This window comes from Panthera leo, chromosome A2 (assembly GCF_018350215.1).
Source record: "Panthera leo isolate Ple1 chromosome A2, P.leo_Ple1_pat1.1, whole genome shotgun sequence".
NCBI classification, from domain to species: Eukaryota; Metazoa; Chordata; class Mammalia; order Carnivora; family Felidae; genus Panthera; species Panthera leo.
In genome coordinates this window covers 7,917,734-7,936,475 of record NC_056680.1, presented here as the reverse complement: position 1 = coordinate 7,936,475, position 18,742 = coordinate 7,917,734, and the positions used below count along the sequence as shown (strand labels likewise).

General features: G+C 58.7%; 3 protein-coding genes across 5 annotated transcripts; 2 read left to right on the top strand and 1 right to left on the bottom strand.

Annotated features, from left to right (window-relative positions):
- The first annotated feature begins 122 nt into the window (after positions 1-122).
- CDKN2D (cyclin dependent kinase inhibitor 2D) lies at positions 123-2,652 on the top strand. Its single transcript, XM_042928409.1, has 3 exons — positions 123-226; positions 499-654; positions 1,697-2,652. Exons 2-3 carry the CDS (start codon positions 514-516, stop codon positions 2,054-2,056), a joined length of 501 nt encoding a protein of 166 aa, XP_042784343.1. The 5' UTR covers positions 123-226; positions 499-513; the 3' UTR covers positions 2,057-2,652.
- Positions 2,653-2,972: 320 nt separating this feature from the next.
- Positions 2,973-11,751, top strand: KRI1 (KRI1 homolog). 3 transcript variants are annotated; one of them, XM_042928406.1, is made up of 19 exons: positions 2,973-3,228; positions 3,341-3,414; positions 4,191-4,296; positions 4,663-4,771; positions 5,032-5,086; positions 5,166-5,212; positions 5,508-5,604; positions 5,693-5,770; positions 6,036-6,166; positions 6,708-6,834; positions 6,942-7,037; positions 7,127-7,297; positions 8,347-8,422; positions 8,540-8,631; positions 8,711-8,837; positions 8,924-9,054; positions 9,963-10,027; positions 10,163-10,261; positions 10,860-11,751. In XM_042928406.1, the coding sequence occupies exons 1-19, from the start codon at positions 3,135-3,137 to the stop codon at positions 11,197-11,199; spliced, it is 2,115 nt and encodes a 704-aa protein (XP_042784340.1). In that variant the 5' UTR covers positions 2,973-3,134; the 3' UTR covers positions 11,200-11,751. The 3 variants fall into 3 exon arrangements, with proteins under 3 accessions (XP_042784340.1, XP_042784338.1, XP_042784339.1); XM_042928404.1 differs by having other exon boundaries at positions 5,163-5,212; XM_042928405.1 differs by having other exon boundaries at positions 2,978-3,228; positions 5,163-5,212; positions 8,543-8,631.
- On the bottom strand, positions 11,295-18,408 carry ATG4D (autophagy related 4D cysteine peptidase). The gene is made up of 10 exons (XM_042928408.1): positions 18,086-18,408; positions 17,457-17,540; positions 17,202-17,375; positions 16,628-16,904; positions 16,489-16,553; positions 13,947-14,077; positions 12,983-13,061; positions 12,830-12,906; positions 12,627-12,746; positions 11,295-11,960 (listed from the first exon to the last, which is right to left on the bottom strand). The coding sequence occupies exons 1-10, from the start codon at positions 18,315-18,317 to the stop codon at positions 11,778-11,780; spliced, it is 1,422 nt and encodes a 473-aa protein (XP_042784342.1). The 5' UTR covers positions 18,318-18,408; the 3' UTR covers positions 11,295-11,777.
- Between the last annotated feature and the right edge of the window lie 334 nt (positions 18,409-18,742).

Here is an 18,742-nt window from a genome sequence, read left to right as displayed (position 1 = left end):
GGCGACGCGTTGCCATTGGTTGCCCTGGCCGCATGGGCGGGGCGCTGCCGGGTCGCGCGCCGGGCAACGCGGCTGGGCTACAGTGTAGCGAGTTCGTAAGAAAACAAATCCGCAGCGTTCGGGGCGGGGCCTCAAGCGCGCTATCTCCGCCCCCTGGCGGCCAGCTCAGCGGCGGCAGCGGCGGCGGCTCAGAACAGACCCCGCCCGTCGAGGAGGAGGAGGGAGGGTGAGTTGGGGGGAGACCCGGCCCCCAAGGGGCGGGCGCCGGGCCGGGCCCTGCGAGCCGCGGAGGGTTGGGCCCGGCTCCCAGCCCCTGGCGACCCGCTGGCCGACAGGGGGAGGAGCCCGCCGGCAGGGCGGGGGTCGCGCAGAGGGCCGACTAGTGTGCTGGGCTGGGAGCGTCGCGCAGGCCAGGTGCACCTCGGGGGAGATCTTAGGGCCAGCGCCAGTGGATTTCCCCACACTGACCGCGCCGGCGTGGGGCGGGGGGCTTCGCAGGCTGCCAGCGTCGACATGCTGCTGGAGGAGGTCCGCGCAGGCGACAGGCTAAGCGGGGCCGCGGCCCGAGGCGACGTGCAGGAGGTGCGCCGCCTTCTGCACCGTGAGCTGGTGCACCCCGATGCCCTGAACCGCTTCGGCAAGACGGCGCTGCAGGTGAGGCCCGGCTGGCCGGGAGCGACGGCGAGGCTGGAACCCCAGACCCTTTCCCTCAAGTCTCCTTGACCGCGGTGGTGGCTGACTGGGGGGGGGGGGGGGGGGTTCGGTCCTTTCCCCCTGGGGCGCTGTTGCTCCTTGATGTCTACTTTCGTGGGTGGGTGGTGGATGGAGTTAGGTGGGGGGAGGGGAGGACTTTCCATCTTCTCTGGAGGATTTCTTGTTTTCTGGGTGCAGAAGATTAATTTTCCCTGGGGAGGTTCTTATTCCGCGATGTGAGAGCAGCTTCTTTGGATCCCGGCTTCATAGGACTGGCTCTTGTTTCTTGGAACTTCTGTGGGGGGATCCAATCACTGGAAGGAGGGATTCATGTTTCCAGGTGTTCCCTATTTTCTGGAGGGTTCTCTGAGATGTATCCAGTTATTTGGGTAACTCTCCATTCCTGTTTTGGGGTGTGTGTGTGTGTGTGTGTGTGTGTGTGTGTTTCCAGATTCCTAGTATATTAAGGGAAGTCCTAAGTGGGGCACAGTTACACGTTGCATGGGCATCCTTATTCCCTGGGGGGCATTTTACAGGGGGAACCCTATTTCTTCAGGGCAAGTACCCTGGGGTTTCAAATTCCCTGGGCATTTCCTTTCCCTTCAGGTTGCTCTCCAAGTTCTTTGGAGCAGTTCTCATTCTATGAGGCCTATTTCTGGGGGTGGGGGAGGGGTCACATTTCCTAGCAATTTCCCATATGGGATGGGGCATATCTCTGCTTCCTTGGGGAGGGTCTTAGGTTTCTTGAACGTTTCCTTGGAGGCTATTCCCTACGTGGTTTTCTTATCCTTAGTGGGGTGACCACTTTCTTCGGGGTCCCTATTCCAAGGAGACGTCTTTCTCTGGGGTATCAAACAACCGCCTGAGAGCTTGTGTTCCCTGGTGTGTCCCCATTCTTTAGAAGAGCTCTAGTGTTCCCTATTCTTGAATGATCCCTCTCTACAGTGACCCCTTTTCCTGGAACCTCTCCCTTGAGGACCCCTCACTCTCTGCCCCCACACAGGTCATGATGTTTGGAAGCTCCACCATTGCGTTGGAACTTCTCAAGCAAGGTGCCAGCCCCAATGTCCAGGACACCTCCGGCACCACTCCAGCCCATGATGCGGCACGCACTGGATTCCTGGACACCCTGAAGGTTTTGGTAGAGCATGGTGCTGATGTCAACGTGCCTGACAGCACCGGGGCACTCCCCATCCATCTGGCGGTGCGAGAGGGCCACACCGCTGTGGTCAGCTTCCTGGCTTCTGAGTCTGATCTCCATCACAGGGACGCCAGGGGGCTCACACCCCTGGAGCTGGCCCAGGGGATAGGGGCCCAGGATCTCATGGACATACTGCAGGGGCACTCGGTGGTACTGCTGTGACCCGGGGCGCCCACTGCAGCAACCAGACCCAACAGGGTTCTGTGTCAAAAGAGGAGGAAAGAAACACTTTCTCCCCTCACTCCTTCTGCCCCCTGTCAAAAGGGGAGGGGCACCAGTTTGTGGCTTGTTGGTGTTGATTTGTGGGGTGTGTGTGTTTGAGGGACATTTCTCATTTGTTTTTCTCACCCCTTTTGATGTGTTGGGCAGAGAAGGGCTCCTGCAGGCAACAGCCGTCTAAACGGTTCAGTTTTCTCTGCGCCTCAGATTGCTGGGGCTGCAGACGCCCAAGGGCAGAGCGTTTAAAGCCCCAGCCCGAGTGAGGTCATCGCTTCCAGGGCTCCTGGAACCTGGCGACCTTGGCTAGCTGTACCCAGAGACAGACCTCAAATGTGCACACTGCTTTCAAGCATGGGGGGAGGGGGGAGTGTTTAAAATCAATAGAAGGGTAGTATGAGTTCATATTTTGTTGGAAACTTGTTTTTCAGTCTCTTGTACAGCGTTAAAAAAAAGATTCTATTTATTAAGCTTTATGGAAAAATATTGTTGTGTGATAATTTAATGTTTTTACCCATTAAATTAAGACTTGTGCATGATCACAGAGCTGGTGGCTTCTGATTTTTGAGTCTGCGATGGAGAGTCGCACGTCCAGTATGTTTGTGGGGGGTGGGCACGGGGGTCGCAAATCGTGGATACTTTGGGGGAGGGGAGAGAGTGGTAATTCCCAGGGTGACAGAGGTGAGTGTGCTGGGTGGGGCAGCGGTTTACGCTGTCGGAACGGAAGGGAGGCAGGAAACCGCGAGTGGAGAAAGGGCCCCCAGATGTCAGCTGGGTGCCGGGAGCCCCGGAGTGGTGGGGGGGGGGAGGGGGGGCGATGGCTGTAGTCTGACCCACAGAGGCGTGACCCGCGGGCGGGGACTGCGGTCGGGTGGCGTAAGGGATCCCGGAAAGACTGGGGGAGGGATTAGGGGCGGCCTGCGAGGCTCCGCCTCCTTTAAGGCCTGCCGAGGCTGGGGCTGAGGGTAGCCCCACCCCCTTGGGACACTCGCCACACGCGTGCGCAGTGGGTCGCAGAGCCGCCATGCCGGAACCGCGCGGGTCGTCACCCCTTCGGGTAAACGCGGCGTTTGCCGCGCGGTACGGCCGCTACCGGGAGCGCGAGGAGCTGCAGCGGCGTGAGTGCGGGGCGCATGCGCGCGGGGCGGCGGCGCGGACAGGGTCGTCGGGAAGCGGGGGTTGATCTGGTCTTCCAAGCTCATCTGTGAGGGGCTCTCATCTGCCCCGCAGTTAAAGATCGCTACGGGGACCGAGACAGCGGCGGCGACTCCAGCTCTGAGTCCGACTCTGGCGACGAGCGCGTGGTGAGCTTTCTCACTCCGGCCCCGTACTTTCGGGAAGCATCCAAGCTCCCCACCGCACCCCTATCCTGATAAGCAGAGGGTGGCTAGTCTCCAGCCCCCTTCCACCCTACGGGAGCGTCCAACCTCCTTTTTCTAATCCCATGGACGACACACAGCGCCCTCCCCATCCCCACGGGGTGGCCCAATGCCCCCCTACTTCCTCTCTCTCGCCACGCACGATCCACCTGCCCATCCTGATGTGAGGAGCAACGGCTGTGTCCATTTCCTCATCCCCAAGAATTTAACCATTTGTCAGTCCCCGAAGTGGGACATCTCTTTGCCACATGGGACGCTCGGCCTCTCACATCAGCCCTGATCTTCGGGGTCTCGCTGTGCAACCCAGCCCCTGCTTGCTGTCCCACACATGCTCCCTGTCTGCTCACCTGCCCCGCTGTCAATCCTTTGTCCTCAGGAAGTATCCTCCCCTTGCCCACCCCCTTCCCCTGTTTCAGATCCTGCACCTGTGTGGCCTGCCCCTCCCCACCCCCAAAAGGCGCCCTCTTCCTCCTCCACCTCTTTGCTGTCTTCGGACCTCCCCTCATACCACCCTGGAGCCCCCTACCTGCCTCTGTCCAGCTGGATCCCTTCTCCAGCCTCCTAATGTATACCCCTCCCTCCACCCTAATTTCCACAGGCTCACAACCCACCTGCCCCTCTTACTTAGTGTCCCCTAACCTCCACCAAGGCTCTCCCCATCTCCTTTCTGAAGTCTGTTCCTGATCCTTTTCATGCCTTAGGAATTTGATCCCCAGCAAGAACGTGACTTTTACAGGACTCTCTCCCTGTTGAAGAAGAAGGACCCCCGCATTTACCAGAAAGATGCCACCTTCTATCAGAGAACAGGTCTGGGGCTGCTCATCCCTATGGCCCAGGCTCCCCACTGCCTTACTGGCTTTTGTGACTACTTAATGAACCCTTGCTTATATGTTATATGTTCTAGGTTTACAGTGCATAGCAGTGTTTTAGGTTATCGCTTGCTGTTAATAACAACTGTGTGCTTAGCACTGTTCAGAGCATGAATTACTCGCTGAATGAGCGTAGCCAGCTACTACTGAAGTAGTATAAGTGTGATACCTGTCTCACAGCTGGGAACTGGTGGCTCGGGGATTTGAAACCTTGGGGGTGTCCTGGCCCAAGCCCTGTGGGATTCTCTGCCTGGGAAAGGAAGGGGGCTGTGAGTGATGGCAGGTGTCTCTGGCAACCCGATAGTATCCTCCTCGGAGAGTGAGGAAGTGCCAGCAGCCAAGGAGAAGCAAAAGAAGATGCGGCCCATGTACCTGAAGGACTACGAAAGGAAGGTTATCTTGGAGAAAGAAGGGTGAGGAGAGACCTTGACTCTCCACCGTCCCCCCACAGTCTTCCCAGGGCAGGCAGACAGGCACATGGGAGTCTTAGAAGCAAGGGTGGAAAGAAGCTGGCGGAGACTCGCCAGGATTGAGGGAACCCCAGAGAACAGCATCGTCAGTGACTCACCTGTACCCCACTGCCCCCCAACTGCTGCTCTAACAGCTGCCCACCCCATCGGGACAGACGAGCCATGGGGAGTCTGTTCTGAGAGCCCCATTCTTCCTTGCGCAGCAAATATATCGATGAGGAAAATTCAGATGAGGAGACCTCCAATCAGAGATTCCAGGTAGGTGGGGTGGAGGCCTGGTCGGGGGCTGAGGGGCTTGGGGCTGGGCCTGAGGCCTGTGTCGCTCTCTCTGCAGCAGATCTCGTCAAAAAGTTACGTAGAAGAGCAGAAACAGCTCAAGGAAAGGTGAGCCTGGGCGGATTGAATGGCCAAATGGATAGGACTGAGGCCACAGGATCGGACAGGCCTGGGTTCAAATCCAGCTGTGGTACTTCATGGCTGTGTGCCCTTAGGCACGTCACTTAGTCTTTCCGTGCCTCAGTTTCTCCATCTGTTAAATGGGGTTGACGATGCTCTCTGGGTCACAGTACTGCTCTGAGCTTGTTGTGAAGGGCTCAGGACTCCGTAAATGGGGTTAATGCTGGGACTGTGGGCAGAGACCAGCCTGCATATCCTGAGGCTTATTCTCTCACGTGGGCAGCTTCCGGGCATTTGTGGAAGACAGCGAGAGCGAGGACAGTGCCGGGGAGGGCGGCTCCGGGTTGCTGCAGAAACGCGCTAAAACCAGGGAGGAGAAGGTAAGTGCTGGGGCCTGGATGGACCGAGGTGGGGGGGTGCTGCTGACAGGAAGGGGTCCCCAGACCCTCAGTGCTGGCCTACCCTCAGGCCCAGGAGGATGCGGACTACGTGGAATGGCTGAAGGGGCAGAAGGAGATTCGCAACACCGATACCCTGCAAGAACTGGTGAGTTCTCGTGTCTATACCGTTTCCAGCCTTTTTCTGGAAACGAATCCTTGAGGGAGTAGTCAAGAGCACCTAGTCTGAAGGTGGGGCGTGCCCCTCTCTGGGCGCCAGTTTCTATTTCTATAAGATGGGGGTTATCCCCTCTAGTTTATAGGCTGGCCGTGAAGTGTCAGTTACTTAAATCTACATGGTGTCCGTGCCTACCTCCTTCCCGGCCCACAAGTCCCTGACCTGTGTCCTGTCTGCCCCCCCCCCGCCCCCCCAGACCCACCTCAAAGAATATTGGAACGACCCAGAGCTAGATGAAGGCGAGCGGTTCCTGCGAGATTATATCCTTAACAAACACTATGAGGAAGAGGAGGAGGGCGAGGAGGAGGAAGAGGAGGAGGAGGAAGCGTGAGTAACCACGTCCCCCAGGGGCCTGGAGCCAAGCCAGCCAGACAGCAAAGGGCACCGGCTGTTTACTTTTTTGCACAGATGGTAGCAGAGGTCTTGTTCTGTGAGGAAGAGCGGTGGGGCGAGGGGCATGGGGTCTGGAGCTAGGTGGCCTTGTCGTTAGACATTGTCCCCGGGTTCCCCATCTGTCAAATGGGGGTGCCTCGGAAGTAGGGATCTTTTTTTAAGCTGGTTTATTTATTTTGAGAGAGGAGAGGGAGAGGGAGAGAGTGTGCACACAGGCAGCAGAGGGGCAGACAGAGGGATTGAGAGAGGTGCCTAAGCCGGTTCTGAGCTGTCAGCACAGAGCCCGATGTGGGGCTCGAACTCACGAACCGTAAGATCATGACCTGAGCCGAAATCAAGAGTCGGACGCTTAACCAACCAAACCCCCCTGGTGCCCCAAAAGTAGGATTCTTAGGAGGCAATGAGTTCACACAGCTGGTACACAGGAGTGCAGGGGCTCGGCTGACCCCCAGCCCTGCCCCGTCTCGTCCCTCAGGGGCCCCAGCCTCCCCGTCCAGCTGGCCGTGGATGATTCCTCGGATGAGGGGGAGCTGTTTCTGAAGAAGCAGGAGGACTTTGAGCACAAGTACAACTTCCGCTTCGAGGAGCCGGACTCGGCCTTGGTGCGTGGCCAGGGCGGGCGCCGAGCAGGACCCGGACCTTGGGGCCCGGGCCGGGAGAGCCCAGAATCATCTCTGTGGCCCTTTCTGGGCTCCCTTGCTGCCCACAGGTCAAGACCTACCCTCGAAGCATCGCGTCCTCTGTGCGCCGCAAGGACGAGCGCAGGAAGGAGCGGAGAGAGGAGACGAGGGAGCGAAAGAAGAGGGTGAGTGTGGGGGTGTCAGGCCGGGGAGGGCTGTCAGCCCTGCGGGGAGAGCCCACGCCCTCCCTCTCTCCCTGGCCTGTCACCTGCAGGAGAAAGCGAAGAAGCAGGAAGAGCTCAAGCAGCTGAAGAACCTGAAAAGGAAGGAGATCCTGGCCAAGCTGGAGAGGCTGCGGCAGGTCACAGGCAATGAGACACTGGGCTTCGAGGAGAAGGACCTGGAGGACGACTTTGATCCTACCCAGCATGACCAGCTCATGCAGGTGCGGCCCCTGCACCCCACCCCCGCCACGCAGTGCTTGGGACAGGGCTCTGGAATCAGTGGTGGTTTCCCGGCTGTGTGACCTCTGAGAAGTGACTCGATCTGAGCATGTGTCCCTGTCTGCAAAGTGAGCTCAGCCATACTGTCTACCTCAGGGCTGTTGTAAGGACGGCCTAAGAGGAGTACGTGTAAACATTGGTAATGCTCAAGGAACGGGGTAGCTGTGTTTCCTTTCGTCTTGTTGCTGTGGATGTTTATTGTTGGGTCAGAGGGGACATAGTGTCAGGCCATGGAAACAGGCGATAGGGCCTTATGAGGAAAGCAGCGGGGACCCCGGGAGCCCCAAAGAGGCCCCCGACCAAGCCTCGGAGGCCAGGGAAGGAGACTGAGGACGCGTAGGCTTCAGTTTCCTCAGTAGAACGGAGGTAGTTTCTGTCCCTTGGGGTGTTTGTGAGAACGCAGCAAGATGCAGCCCAGCATTGGGCATACAGTAGGGGCTTAATAAGTGACACCGTGAGCAATATCTGCCTTTGCCAGGTGCCCACTGGGTGCCGGGGTTCCAGCAAGGGCCCAACGGCCTCGGAGCTCATGTAACGGCGAGAGCCAGTCTGGTGGTCACTGAGCATCAGGCGACATAGTGGTTGCTGCTCTCCCAGAGCTCCCAGTCTGATGGCAGGCACTTAACTGTACAGTGAGTGCCCCCAGGGATCAGAGTGGTGATGGGCGGTGTGCAGGGGGAGGTGGGGTATTCAGGGAGTCCCTGATCGGCTTTGGCAGGTGTGGTGGTGAGCGGGTTGAGGGCAGGCAGCGGAGACCGGAGGCCTGAGCCGCAGTTAGGCAGCCGGGGAGGGGGTACTGCAGGCGCAAAGGCCTGTGGGAGGGAAAGAACCGCGGCTCGTTGGAACAGAATCAGGGGGATTGGGGCCTGGAGGGGCCTGGGCACACAGGCAGCAGCTAGGCCTTGAGGGTGCTGGGAGCCATGTAAGGTGCAGGAATGAAACTGTCTGGGGGGAGAGGCCTTGCTGATCCCTCCTGGCTCTGACCCCATAGAGATGTTTTGGGGACGAGTACTATGGCACCACGGAGGAGGAGAAGCCGCAATTTGAGGAAGAGGAAGGGCTTGAAGGTGAGGTCACGGCGGGGGGGGGGGGGGGGGGGGACGGCGGCGGGCACCAGCTGGGGGAGTGGCTGGGTCTCAAGTCCAAAGTCCCACCCTGACCCCCTACCCTGTCTCCTTTGGAAGCAGATGACTGGAACTGGGACACATGGGCTGGGCCCGAGCAGGATGGAGCTTGGAGCCGGCAGGAACCGCACTGCGAGGACCCCGACTTCAATGTAGGTGCCCAGGGTGGAGGGGGACCTGGGGGTGTGTGGGGTCCCCCCGGGGGCTGGCCTGACTTTTGCATCTTGGCAGATGGATGCTGACTACGACCCCAGCCAGCCGCGGAAAAAGCGGCGCGAGGCCCCCTTGACAGGCAAGAAGAAGCGCAAGTCGCCCTTCGCCACGGCGGTGGGGCAGGAAAAGCCCGTGTTCAACCCTGGTGAGGCCCGGGCTGCTGGCGGGGGGGCGGGCAGGGGCTCCGCGGGGCCCGGCACACCCTGGCAGCCTGGCTCCCTCCCCTCACAGGAGACCAGACGTTCGAGGAGTACCTGGATGAGTATTACCGGCTGGACTACGAGGACATCGTTGACGATCTGCCCTGTCGCTTTAAGTACCGCACTGTGGTTCCCTGCGACTTCGGGCTGAGCACCGAGGAGGTGAGGCCCCAGAGGGGTGCCCAGCACAGGGGCAGGGGGTGCCCCGGGGGCAAGAGGGAGTGTGGACCCCGCAGGGGTTGCAACACCCCTGCTCCCTCACCTTGAAAACAAGAGGAGTGTTAGCGCTAACAACACGAGTAATGTCACCTGCCTCCAGCGGCTGTGCCCACAGACACCCCTGTAAATAGTACTTTCCATTCTGTCACCGTACGTCTGCGGTTGGGTGGCCCTGGAAACAGATGGCCTGGATTCAAATCTTGCTTTGGTCACTCACCAGCTGCGTGACCTAGAACGCCGTGCCTGTTTCCCCACTTAAAACGGGCCTAATAACAGCCCCCCCTTGTGGCTACGGAGGTGCGATGAACATGTATGGCTCTCGGAATGGCATTTGTCCCTCAGCCATGTGGCTGTGGGTGCTTGACTGTGCATGGCCCGCAAAGCCAACGTTTATGGAGCTCATATCATCTGCATTTACTCAATCTGAATAGTTTCTAAGGGGCTTGCTCACCTTATAGATGAGGAAACCGAGGCCTGGAGCTGGGAGGCTGGGCCTCATCTGTAATTTGCACACCCGGTCATTAGCAGAGACCCTTGCCCTGTTCTGAGGCTGCTGGGACCCCTGGACCCCCAAACTGGGATCTTAAATCAGCCATTCCGTGGCCGTGTGACTACGGCAAGGATCTCCTTGATGGGCCTCAGTTTCCCCATCTGATGTCCCCTGCCAAAGACCTCTAGTGGCCTCCGCAGAAATCAGTCCTCTCCCGCTATGGTGACATCCTGCTGAACTTGGGAGGAGCGTTACCCTGCTTTGAACAGTGAGGTGGCTAAGGCTCCGAGAGAGCCAGGCCGCCTACACCCCCCGACCCAGGGCTCAAACAAGCAGGATCCCACCCTCCCTCCCTGTGTAGATCCTCGCTGCTGATGATAAAGAGCTGAACCGGTGGTGCTCCCTGAAGAAGACCTGCATGTACAGGTGACAGGTTGGGACTGGGCCGGGTGTCCGGGGGGGGGTGGGGGGGGGGGTGGGGGGGCGGCAGGCAGGCAGGTGAGCAGGCACGGGTCCCTCCCAGAGCGTCGGGCAATAGGCCTGTCTGCTGGGCATCTGCAGGTCAGAGCAAGAGGAGTTGCAGGACAAGAGGGCATACAGCCAGAAGGCCCAGAACTCCTGGAAGAAGAGGCAGATCTTCAAGTCACTTTGCCCAGAGGGGTGAGTGTCACTGGCTGGAGGAGGGCGGGCTCGGGAGCCAGCTGGGCCCGGGTTCGAGTCTTGCTCGGTCAGCCATTTTGCTGCATGGCCCTGGGAATGGGGCTTCCTTTCTCTGATACCTGGGTTCAAATTCTGACTGGGCCACAGCTGTGTGACCTTGGGCAAGGCACTTGCCTTTTCTGGGCCTGTTTCCTCATTTTTAAAATGGGGGTAAAGATGGCTCATTTCTTACTGGGTTTTTGAGGATTAAGTGAATTCATTCATTTGAAGCGTTTAAAACAGAGTAAATGCTATGTAGGTAGTAATAGTATTAAGACCGTTATTTCCTGATCTATAAAGCAGGGGTGATAGAAGCTCACAGAGTTGATTTAAAGCTGAAATAAGCCCAGGTACCAGAATTATCAGCAATACAGTCCAGCCTCCGACTTCAGTAGAAAAGCCCCAGTTTTGGTGTCAGACTTGGGTTTGAATCTGAGGCAGGCCTCTGATCTTCTGCCTTGCTTCTCTGAACCTCTCCTTTCCTCATCTGTAAAATGGGAGATGTGTGCTCAGGAACAGGCCTGCCAGGCTTGGGCTGAGCCCCTGCTTTTCTCCTCAGGACGGAGACGCTCACGGAAGCCACAGGGAAGCCACACAGAGACAAAGCCGACCCTCCGGGGCAGCTGCTGGCGCCTGATGGGGCCTGTGGGCAGCGGCCCCAGCCTGGGAGCCCCCCGGCACAGGAAGAGGCGGGTCCTGTGTCTCCCACCCAGAAGTCAGTCCCCCACAGGCGGAGGAGGGGCAAGAAGGCGCGTCTCCTGGGCCCCACCGTGACCCTTGGTGGCCGTGAGTTTAGCCGCCAGAGACTGCAGGCCTTTGGCCTCAACCCCAAACGGCTGCACTTCCGGCAGCTGGGCCGGCAGCGGAGGAAGCAACAGGGTCCCAAGAGCGGCCCCTGAGCTCCGGGGAGCAGGCAGGGGCCCTGGGGCTCCTCCCCTCCAATCGAGCTTGGGGACTGTGTAGACCCTGGTGTCTGCCTGTGGCCGAAGAAGTTGTGGAAGTGAGGCCTACCTAACACGCTTCCCCCAGCGTCTCACCTTGAGACACGCCTTGGACCCCTTGGACCCCATCCCTTAAATGCTGGGCCCAGCCATAGCCACAGTCAAATTAAACGGCTTTATTAGCCCCCAGTGGCCACAGTTCCCCTCCCTCCCGTACCCCCCCCCGTCCTTAGCAGGGTAGGGGCTTTGGGACCAGTGAGGGGCATGGGTGGTCCAGTGCAAACTACAGTACTTGAGTCAGGCCCTGAGTGGGTGTCCGGAAGCTCTCCCTCCCTGCCCTGTGAGGAGGGCCCAGCTGGCGGGAGGCCCATTGTCCGAATGGCCCCAGTTCAGAGCTTTCCTGGACTGGTCTCAGCTGCGCTTGTCAAGGGAGTGAGAAGGGGAAGACCCATCACCTCCCGATGTCAAGCTCCCACACCCAGCATGACATAAATAAACAAATAAATAGTGCGCATCTTCTCCCCCAACGCCACCCGTCATAAAAACACAAAGTCGTCAGAACTTGGGCGTTTGGCTTTGAGGAGCCGCCCCGGGCGAGGGAGCCGCAGCGCCGGCTGGGAGAGCTGGGAGCAGAGGGCATCCAGGCTGTGGTCCTGAGCATGGCCCTCGGCCAGGGTGAACATGGGGTACCGCTCTGTGGCTGAGGAGCAGCTGAGGACCTGGAGGGAAGAGAGAGAGAGAGTGGCTTAGCTCCAAACCATGTTAATTATCCTATAATTATCCAATTGGTATCCCAATAGGTATTTCCCAATAGGTATTACCCAGTAGGTAAATATCCCAATAGGTATATTTATCAGGTGCTTCCTGAGCTCAGCTCCCATCCCTCTGGGCGATGACCCAGGCCAGCCAGTCAGCACCGTCCATTCCCTGGCCCGAGTGATTGGCCCAGTGATGGACATATGGCCCAGTGTAACCAATGAACAGCAACCCTGTGGTTTTTGCTGCATCTGCTGGGAAAGTGAGGCTTCCTTTCCACTGAACTGGGAGGTGGGTGCCCAGGAAGGCTGGTGGCTACCTTTTGACACTATTATAAGGGTAAGGCCCTGGTGGGGCTGTAGAGCCAGGGGATGGGGAGAGGCCCCACCACTTGAGCTCATGGGGGCAGCTCAAGCAACAATGCTCCTCACTTCTCCTTTTATGCCCTTCTTTTGTCTAATTGGTCATAGCTGGGCGTTAGTAGCTTGGGGACAGGATAACAATCTTGACAACACAGCCTGCAAGTAGCACCCCCCTGCCCCGCCCGTGTCTGCTAGACTCAAGATCTCTGTTCCTCTTCCACTCCCTCCTTGCCCCTTGCCCTCCACCCTCCACCCCTCCTTGCTCACCCTGGTCAGCTCTGAGCAGAGCGTCTCAAACTCCTTCCGGTCTCCAGCATAGAACCCCACCGTACAGCTTGGGTCCATCTTGGCAAAGGCCATCTTTCGGGGTGAGGTGCAGTGGAAGGACTGGGGCATAAGACGTGGGAAGCTTAGGGCCCCGGCTCCCTCCACGTTCCCCAGCCCCACCCCAGGGATCCCAGCCAGCTCACCTCCAGGGGGAAGTCAGCCTGACTGACATCCACAGTGGGCTGGCAGTAGTGGGGGTCCAGGTAGAGCAGGAAGTCATCTGCAAGGGTGGAGGCATGAGAGGGGCTGGGGAGGGGTAAGGTGGGGCAGGATGGAGTGGGAAGGGGTGGGCCTACCCTGGTAGCCGATGAAGTACAGTGAATGCCGTGGCTTGCCCCCCATGATGCCCAGGCACAGCTCTGAACGCAGGAGCTCCTGCAGGGAGGAAAGGGGGTGAAGGAGTGTGCTTTGGGCAGGTGCTGTCAGAGACAGTCCCTTGAGAAACACTTAGCAAAAGCCCCAGCCTGTTCTCATGGAGCAGACATTCTACCGTAGGAGACGAACAAGGAACAAGATGAGTAAGTTCTGTCGCATCAGCGGGCAGTAACACTGGGAGAATAAAGGATGAAAGAGGGCTTTGCAATTTGAAATAAGGGGAATCAGAACGGCCTCACTAAAAGGTGCCACTTCAGCAAAGACCTGAATGAAGTAAGAGAGGGAGTTAGGAGTGTATCTCTGCACAAAGAGCACTCCAAGCAGATGGAAGTGAGGGCAAAGGCCCTGGGGCAGGTGTGTTCTGAGAACAGTGGGGAGGCCTGTGTGGTTGGGGCAGAGTGAACTGAGAAAGGAGAGTGGGGGCAGATGAGGTCAAGGAACAGGGACACAGTGCAAAGCCTTGCAGGCTGTAGGGACAATTCTGGCCTTCATTCTGAGTAAAAACACCAGGGTTTTTTCCAGCCTTGCCATTCCTTTTGCCTAGAGCACGCCTCTGCCTCCTCTCCCGCCCTGCTGGAGAGGGGCTTTCCTAGGCTGCAGCCACCCCCATCTGCCCTTCAGTGTTAGTTTTAGTCCCTCTAGAATCTACGGCGTAATGCCACAGCTGTCAGTGTGGTTTCAGATCCACTGTCTGACCTTCCCCACTCCCAGAGGGCACGAACGTTTGCCTGTTGGCCTCCAAGCCCCCAGCAGCTGGGACGGTGCTCGGCACATAATAGGTGCTCGGAACCACTGAAGCAACAGATAGAGACGGGGGAAGCAGAAACACCCAAGCCGAGCTAATGAAGCCGGGGCAGTTCCCAGGGGAGGCTCGGCAGAACCTACCTTCACGCAGGGCACATACACAGGGTTGAGCGTCTCGCCACCCAGCCGCACCGGCACCAAGATGACCACAGACTTCCACTCAGCTGTGGGGTCTGGCCTGGCCACCAGGCGTGCCACATCTGCCTTGTACACTGGAAGGACAGCGCGGCAAGTCACGTTCTCGCCCACCCTTCAAGCCTCAGAGCGCGGCCCTCCCGAAGCCTATGCAGCCTCTCAGGGTCCTACTCCTGTCACCGGCGGAAAAGGATGTCTTTCTGGTGCCCCACCCGCCCCAAATTCCCCCAGACAATTCCAGGGCCTCCAGGTAGGTGTCAACATCCCCATTTTACAGACAGGGCAATTGAGGCCCCGAGGTTTCGATGAAGAACAGAAAACCAGGAGGAGGCAGAGCACCTCCCCAGTTCCAGGCCTGGTTAGTCTTTACTTACTCAGAGCATGGGTTTGCCCATATAGAAATGGCAACACCAAGCAGACTGCCCCTCAGCTGAATGTCCCTGTGTGTCCCTCCTCCTCGAGTCCAAAACGCTGGTCTCCATTCTCCCACCTCCTGCCTTACTGCTAAGTAAGCCCCTGCCTGGCTCCCAGAAAAGTGGATTCGACCCTTCTGGAAACGCAGCTGCTATGGTCTGAATGCTTGTGTCTCCCCCCTCCAAAATTCAGATGTTGAAATTCTAATCCCCAGAGCGCCTGGGTGGCTCAGTCGGTTGAGCGTCCAGCTCTTGATTTCAGCTCAGGTCATGATCTTGCAGTCATGGGATAGAGTCACGCATCAGGTTCCGTGCTGACACGGTGAGCCTGCTTGGGATTCTCTCTCTAGTCTCTCTGCCCCTCCCCCACTCGCACACACACATGCATTCTCTGTCAAAAATAAACATTAAAAAAAGTTGGGGGGGGGTGCCTGGGTGGCTCAGGGGGTTAGGCATCTGACTTCAACCCGGGTCATGATCTTATGGCTCCTGGGTTTGAGCCCCGCGTCGGGCTTTGTGCTGTCAGCTCAGAGCCTGGAGCCTGCTTTGGATTCTGTCTCCCTCTCTCTCTGCCCCTCCCCTGCTTGCACTCTGTCTCTCTCTCTTAAAAAATAAAATAAACATTAAAAAAAAGAAGAAGAAGACAAAGACGGAGAAGAAATTCTTTTTTTTTTTTTTTTTTTTTTTTTGGGACAGAGAGAGACAGAGCATGAACAGGGGAGGGGCAGAGAGAGAGGGAGACACAGAATCGGAAACAGGCTCCAGGCTCCGAGCCATCAGCCCAGAGCCTGACGCGGGGCTCGAACTCGCGGGGCTCGAACTCACGGACCGCGAGATCGTGACCTGGCTGAAGTCGGACGCTTAACCGACTGCGCCACCCAGGCGCCCCCGGAGAAGAAATTCTAATCCCTAAGGCGATGGTATTAAGAGGTGGGGCCTTTGGGAGGCGACTAGGTCATGAAGGTGGAATCCTCATGAATGGGATTAGTGCCTTTATAAAAAAGACCTGAGAGAGCCCCTTCCACCATGTGGACACAGCAAAATGAACCAGGAAGTGGGTGCCCACCAGACACTGAGTCTGCTGATGTCCTGATCTTGGACTTCTCAGCCCCCAGAACTACGAAAATAAATTCCCGTTATTTAGAAGCCTCTATAGTCTGTGGCACTTCTGTTCTAACAGCCCAAACAGAGTAAGATCGGGTTGTCCGTGAAAATCAAACGTTGCCCAAATCTCTACAATTCTGCATAAAAACGAATAGGTTTTGTAGATTCCCTGATACCAATCCACCGAGGCTCCTATTAATAAAAACCCTATCTAGACTGATTTGGAGGAGGGCGCCTGGGTGGCTCAGTCAATTAAGTGGCTAACTTCGGCTCAGGTCAGGTTGGTGAGTTAGAGCCCCACGTCAGGCTGTGTGCTGACAGCTCAGAGCCTGGAGCCTGCTCAGATTCTGTGTCTGCCTCTCTCTCTGCCCCTCTCCCGTTTGCACTCTGTCTCTCAAAAATAAATAAACATTGGGGCGCCTGGGTGGCGCAGTCGGTTGAGCGTCCGACTTCGGCCAGGTCACGATCTCGCAGTCCGCGAGTTCGAGCCCCGCATCAGGCTCTGGGCTGATGGCTCAGAGCCTGGAGCCTGATTCCGATTCTGTGTCTCCCTCTCTCTCTGCCCCTCCCCCGTTCATGCTCTGTCTCTCTCTGTCCCAAAAAATAAATAAAAAACGTTGAAAAAAAAAAATTAAAAAAAAAAAAAAATAAAAAAAATAAATAAATAAACATTAAAAAATTAATTAAAAAAAAAGAATTCTTTAAGAATTATTTACAGAGTAGGAGTAAATTGGACCTGATGGAGGGAAGTCCTTATGTCCTTTATTCTATCACTTGTAGAGAAGCCCCTAAAGTTTCCTCTCCTGGTTCCAGAGGGAGTGGAGGGATCCTGAGGACCTTCCACTGTGTGGGCCTTGAATCCTTTCCAAGGGTCCCTCTGCCCCAGAACTGGTTTCAGCCTCTGAGGCAGGTTAAGTCCTAGCGACTGGCTCAGGGTGAGAACTCTGTGACCGTGGTTTCCGGTCTCTTACCTGTGCAGTCCTGAGAAACATACACCACCAGGCGGGTGACCTCTGAGCAGCTCTCCACAGCTTTCCTGGGGGTGAGAGGGAAGGCCTGAGTTCCTGGGGGAAACCCAGTGGTTCCCGTGTCCCCTGCAGCGGCCCTCACCTGAGTATGTGTGCCACCAGAGATGGCCCATACCAGTCACCCGCCTTCTTGCCTGAGCTCTGCCCAAGCTCCACCAGCCGGTGTAGACCAAAGGGGGCCTGGGGGTGGTCGGCGAACCAGGACACTATCTGCCGGTGCCGACGTTCCTGCTCCAGCTCGGGGGTGCCCTGGGCCCAGCGGGGGGGCATCCAGCGTGCAGGCCCGCGGTAACGGTTGGGAGAGGCCAACCCTGATGGCTCAGAGGGGCCCAGGCCTGAGGCCTCGGACCACGTCCAGTCTGGTGGGGATGGAGTACACAGTCAGACGGTGCCAGTGGGGGCCGGAGGGGGGCACGCTTCCCATCAGCTCATGCTTTACGTACAATTCTAAGGCTCCCGAGACGCCACGTTTCCCAACAATTTTCCCATTCCTGCAACTTATTTGATAAACTCTCACGCCCCCCTCAAAACTTACTTGGCACACAATCTAACTTAACTGTAAACTTAGTTTACAAACAAGCCCAACACCGCTGCCCTGTGCCGCCCTGTGCCCTTGGCGCTGCACTCTGAGGGGGCCCTTCCCTCCCCCCACTCACCTCTGGGCAGGAAGTGCAGCAGCAGGCCCTGTGCCAGCATCATCTGCCCGCTGCGAAGCATGCATCCCCAGCCACAGTCCGAGGTCAGGCAGCCTCCAGCGAGGGGCGGGAAGTCCCGGCGGTAGGTGAGCCACAGCCGGGAGACGAAATCCCGCTGGAAACGCTGGATGTCACCTGCGAGACCAGGCTTGTCAGCTGCCGTCAGGAACAGCCTTGGGGGCCTCCCTCAACCGCGGACCGGGGCCACCAGCTCACCCTCGCTCTCGAAGCGGTAGCGGCGGCCACAGAGGTGGACGCTGGAGATCTTGCTAAAGCTGGTCCGGCTTTTGACTGCCCAGCCTGGGGGGAGACGTGGGTGGGGCAGCACCCAGCGACTTGAAGCACCTGCTTCACAGCAACAGCGCTTCTACTCCCCGGTCTGTGAAACGGAGACCATCCTAGGTCCTATCTCAGGGCTGGCACGGGGAAATCCATGCCACAGTCCTCTCGGAGGGAGGCAGGGACCGTAGTAACGGCCACATGAGTGTTTGCCATTAATTCGGGACGAATAAAGCAGTTCTGATTATTGTATCCGTTTTACAGAGGGGAAAAATGAAGGCACAGCAGAGCAAAGAAACCTTGCCCAAGGTCACACGGGAATGGAGACTTGAAAACACATTCCTTTTGGACCTGCTGCAGGTCCGCCCGGGGCAGGGCAGGACAGGACAGGGCGGGGGACCCACAGGTGACTCACAAGAGGCGAGCAAAGGGTGGAACACTCGGAGGGCCAGCGTCTGGTTCTCCTGGACTCCCACCGACCTCGAGCACCCCCCCTCCCCCGCCAAGCCCAACCCCCGGCTGGCTCCTATCTCAGAACACAACCCCCGGGCCCGCCCCCTCCTCACCGTACTTGACGTTGTTCCAGGCCGTCAGGAACTTCGCCTTAAACTTGTCCACCTCGTCCGGCTCCCCAGGGGCGGTCCCGGGCGAGCCAAGAGCCGGGCCGCTGGCTCCAGAGGGCCCCAGGCCGTTGGGGTCCGGGACTCGGGGGCCCCGCGGCCTGCGGCCCTCGGGGCGGCGCGCGTCCTCCGGGCTCCCGCTCCGGTATTGCGCGGCGGCCGGCGACACGGAGTTCATGGGCGCGCCGGGAGGGCGGACGGAGGGCCCAGGTGGGGGCCGCGCGCGAGCGCCCGGGGTGGGGGCCGGGCCGCGGCGCCCAGGAAGGCGCTAGTCGGCCCCCGACGCGGCGGCCAGGCCCCCGGGCCCGGCGCGGGACGCTGTCACCTCCGCCGCCGCCGCCGCCATTTTAGCGGCCCTGGCCCCGGGAGCCGGGCGGGCGCGACACGGCCGGACGCCCCGCCCCGCCCCGCCCGGCCCCGGTTCCGGGTGGCCGCACCGGGACCTCGGGCCGCGGCGCCTCCCCGCGGCGCCCCACGAGCACGCCCCGCCACCCTATCGCAGCGCCCAGGCGCGTCCGAGCCCCCCGCAGGCCCTTATCGGAGGCTCCAGAGTCGGGAAGCCCCGCCCCGGGCCCGCCCCGGCCCCGCCCCCGACGGCGCGCC

Coding starts and splice junctions, on each gene's coding strand:
- KRI1 (XM_042928404.1), top strand. CDS start 3,135: ATGCCGGAACCGCGCGGGTCGTCACCCCTTCGGGTAAACGCGGCGTTT. Junction 6,835..6,941: donor AGGAGCCGGACTCGGCCTTG/GTGCGTGGCCAG, acceptor TGCTGCCCACAG/GTCAAGACCTACCCTCGAAG. Junction 8,423..8,539: donor GGAAGAGGAAGGGCTTGAAG/GTGAGGTCACGG, acceptor CTCCTTTGGAAG/CAGATGACTGGAACTGGGAC.
- ATG4D (XM_042928408.1), bottom strand. CDS start 18,317: ATGAACTCCGTGTCGCCGGCCGCCGCGCAATACCGGAGCGGGAGCCCG. Junction 13,062..13,946: donor TGTATGTGCCCTGCGTGAAG/GTAGGTTCTGCC, acceptor TCCTCCCTGCAG/GAGCTCCTGCGTTCAGAGCT. Junction 12,747..12,829: donor AGGCTGACTTCCCCCTGGAG/GTGAGCTGGCTG, acceptor CTTATGCCCCAG/TCCTTCCACTGCACCTCACC.
- CDKN2D (XM_042928409.1), top strand. CDS start 514: ATGCTGCTGGAGGAGGTCCGCGCAGGCGACAGGCTAAGCGGGGCCGCG. Junction 655..1,696: donor TCGGCAAGACGGCGCTGCAG/GTGAGGCCCGGC, acceptor GCCCCCACACAG/GTCATGATGTTTGGAAGCTC.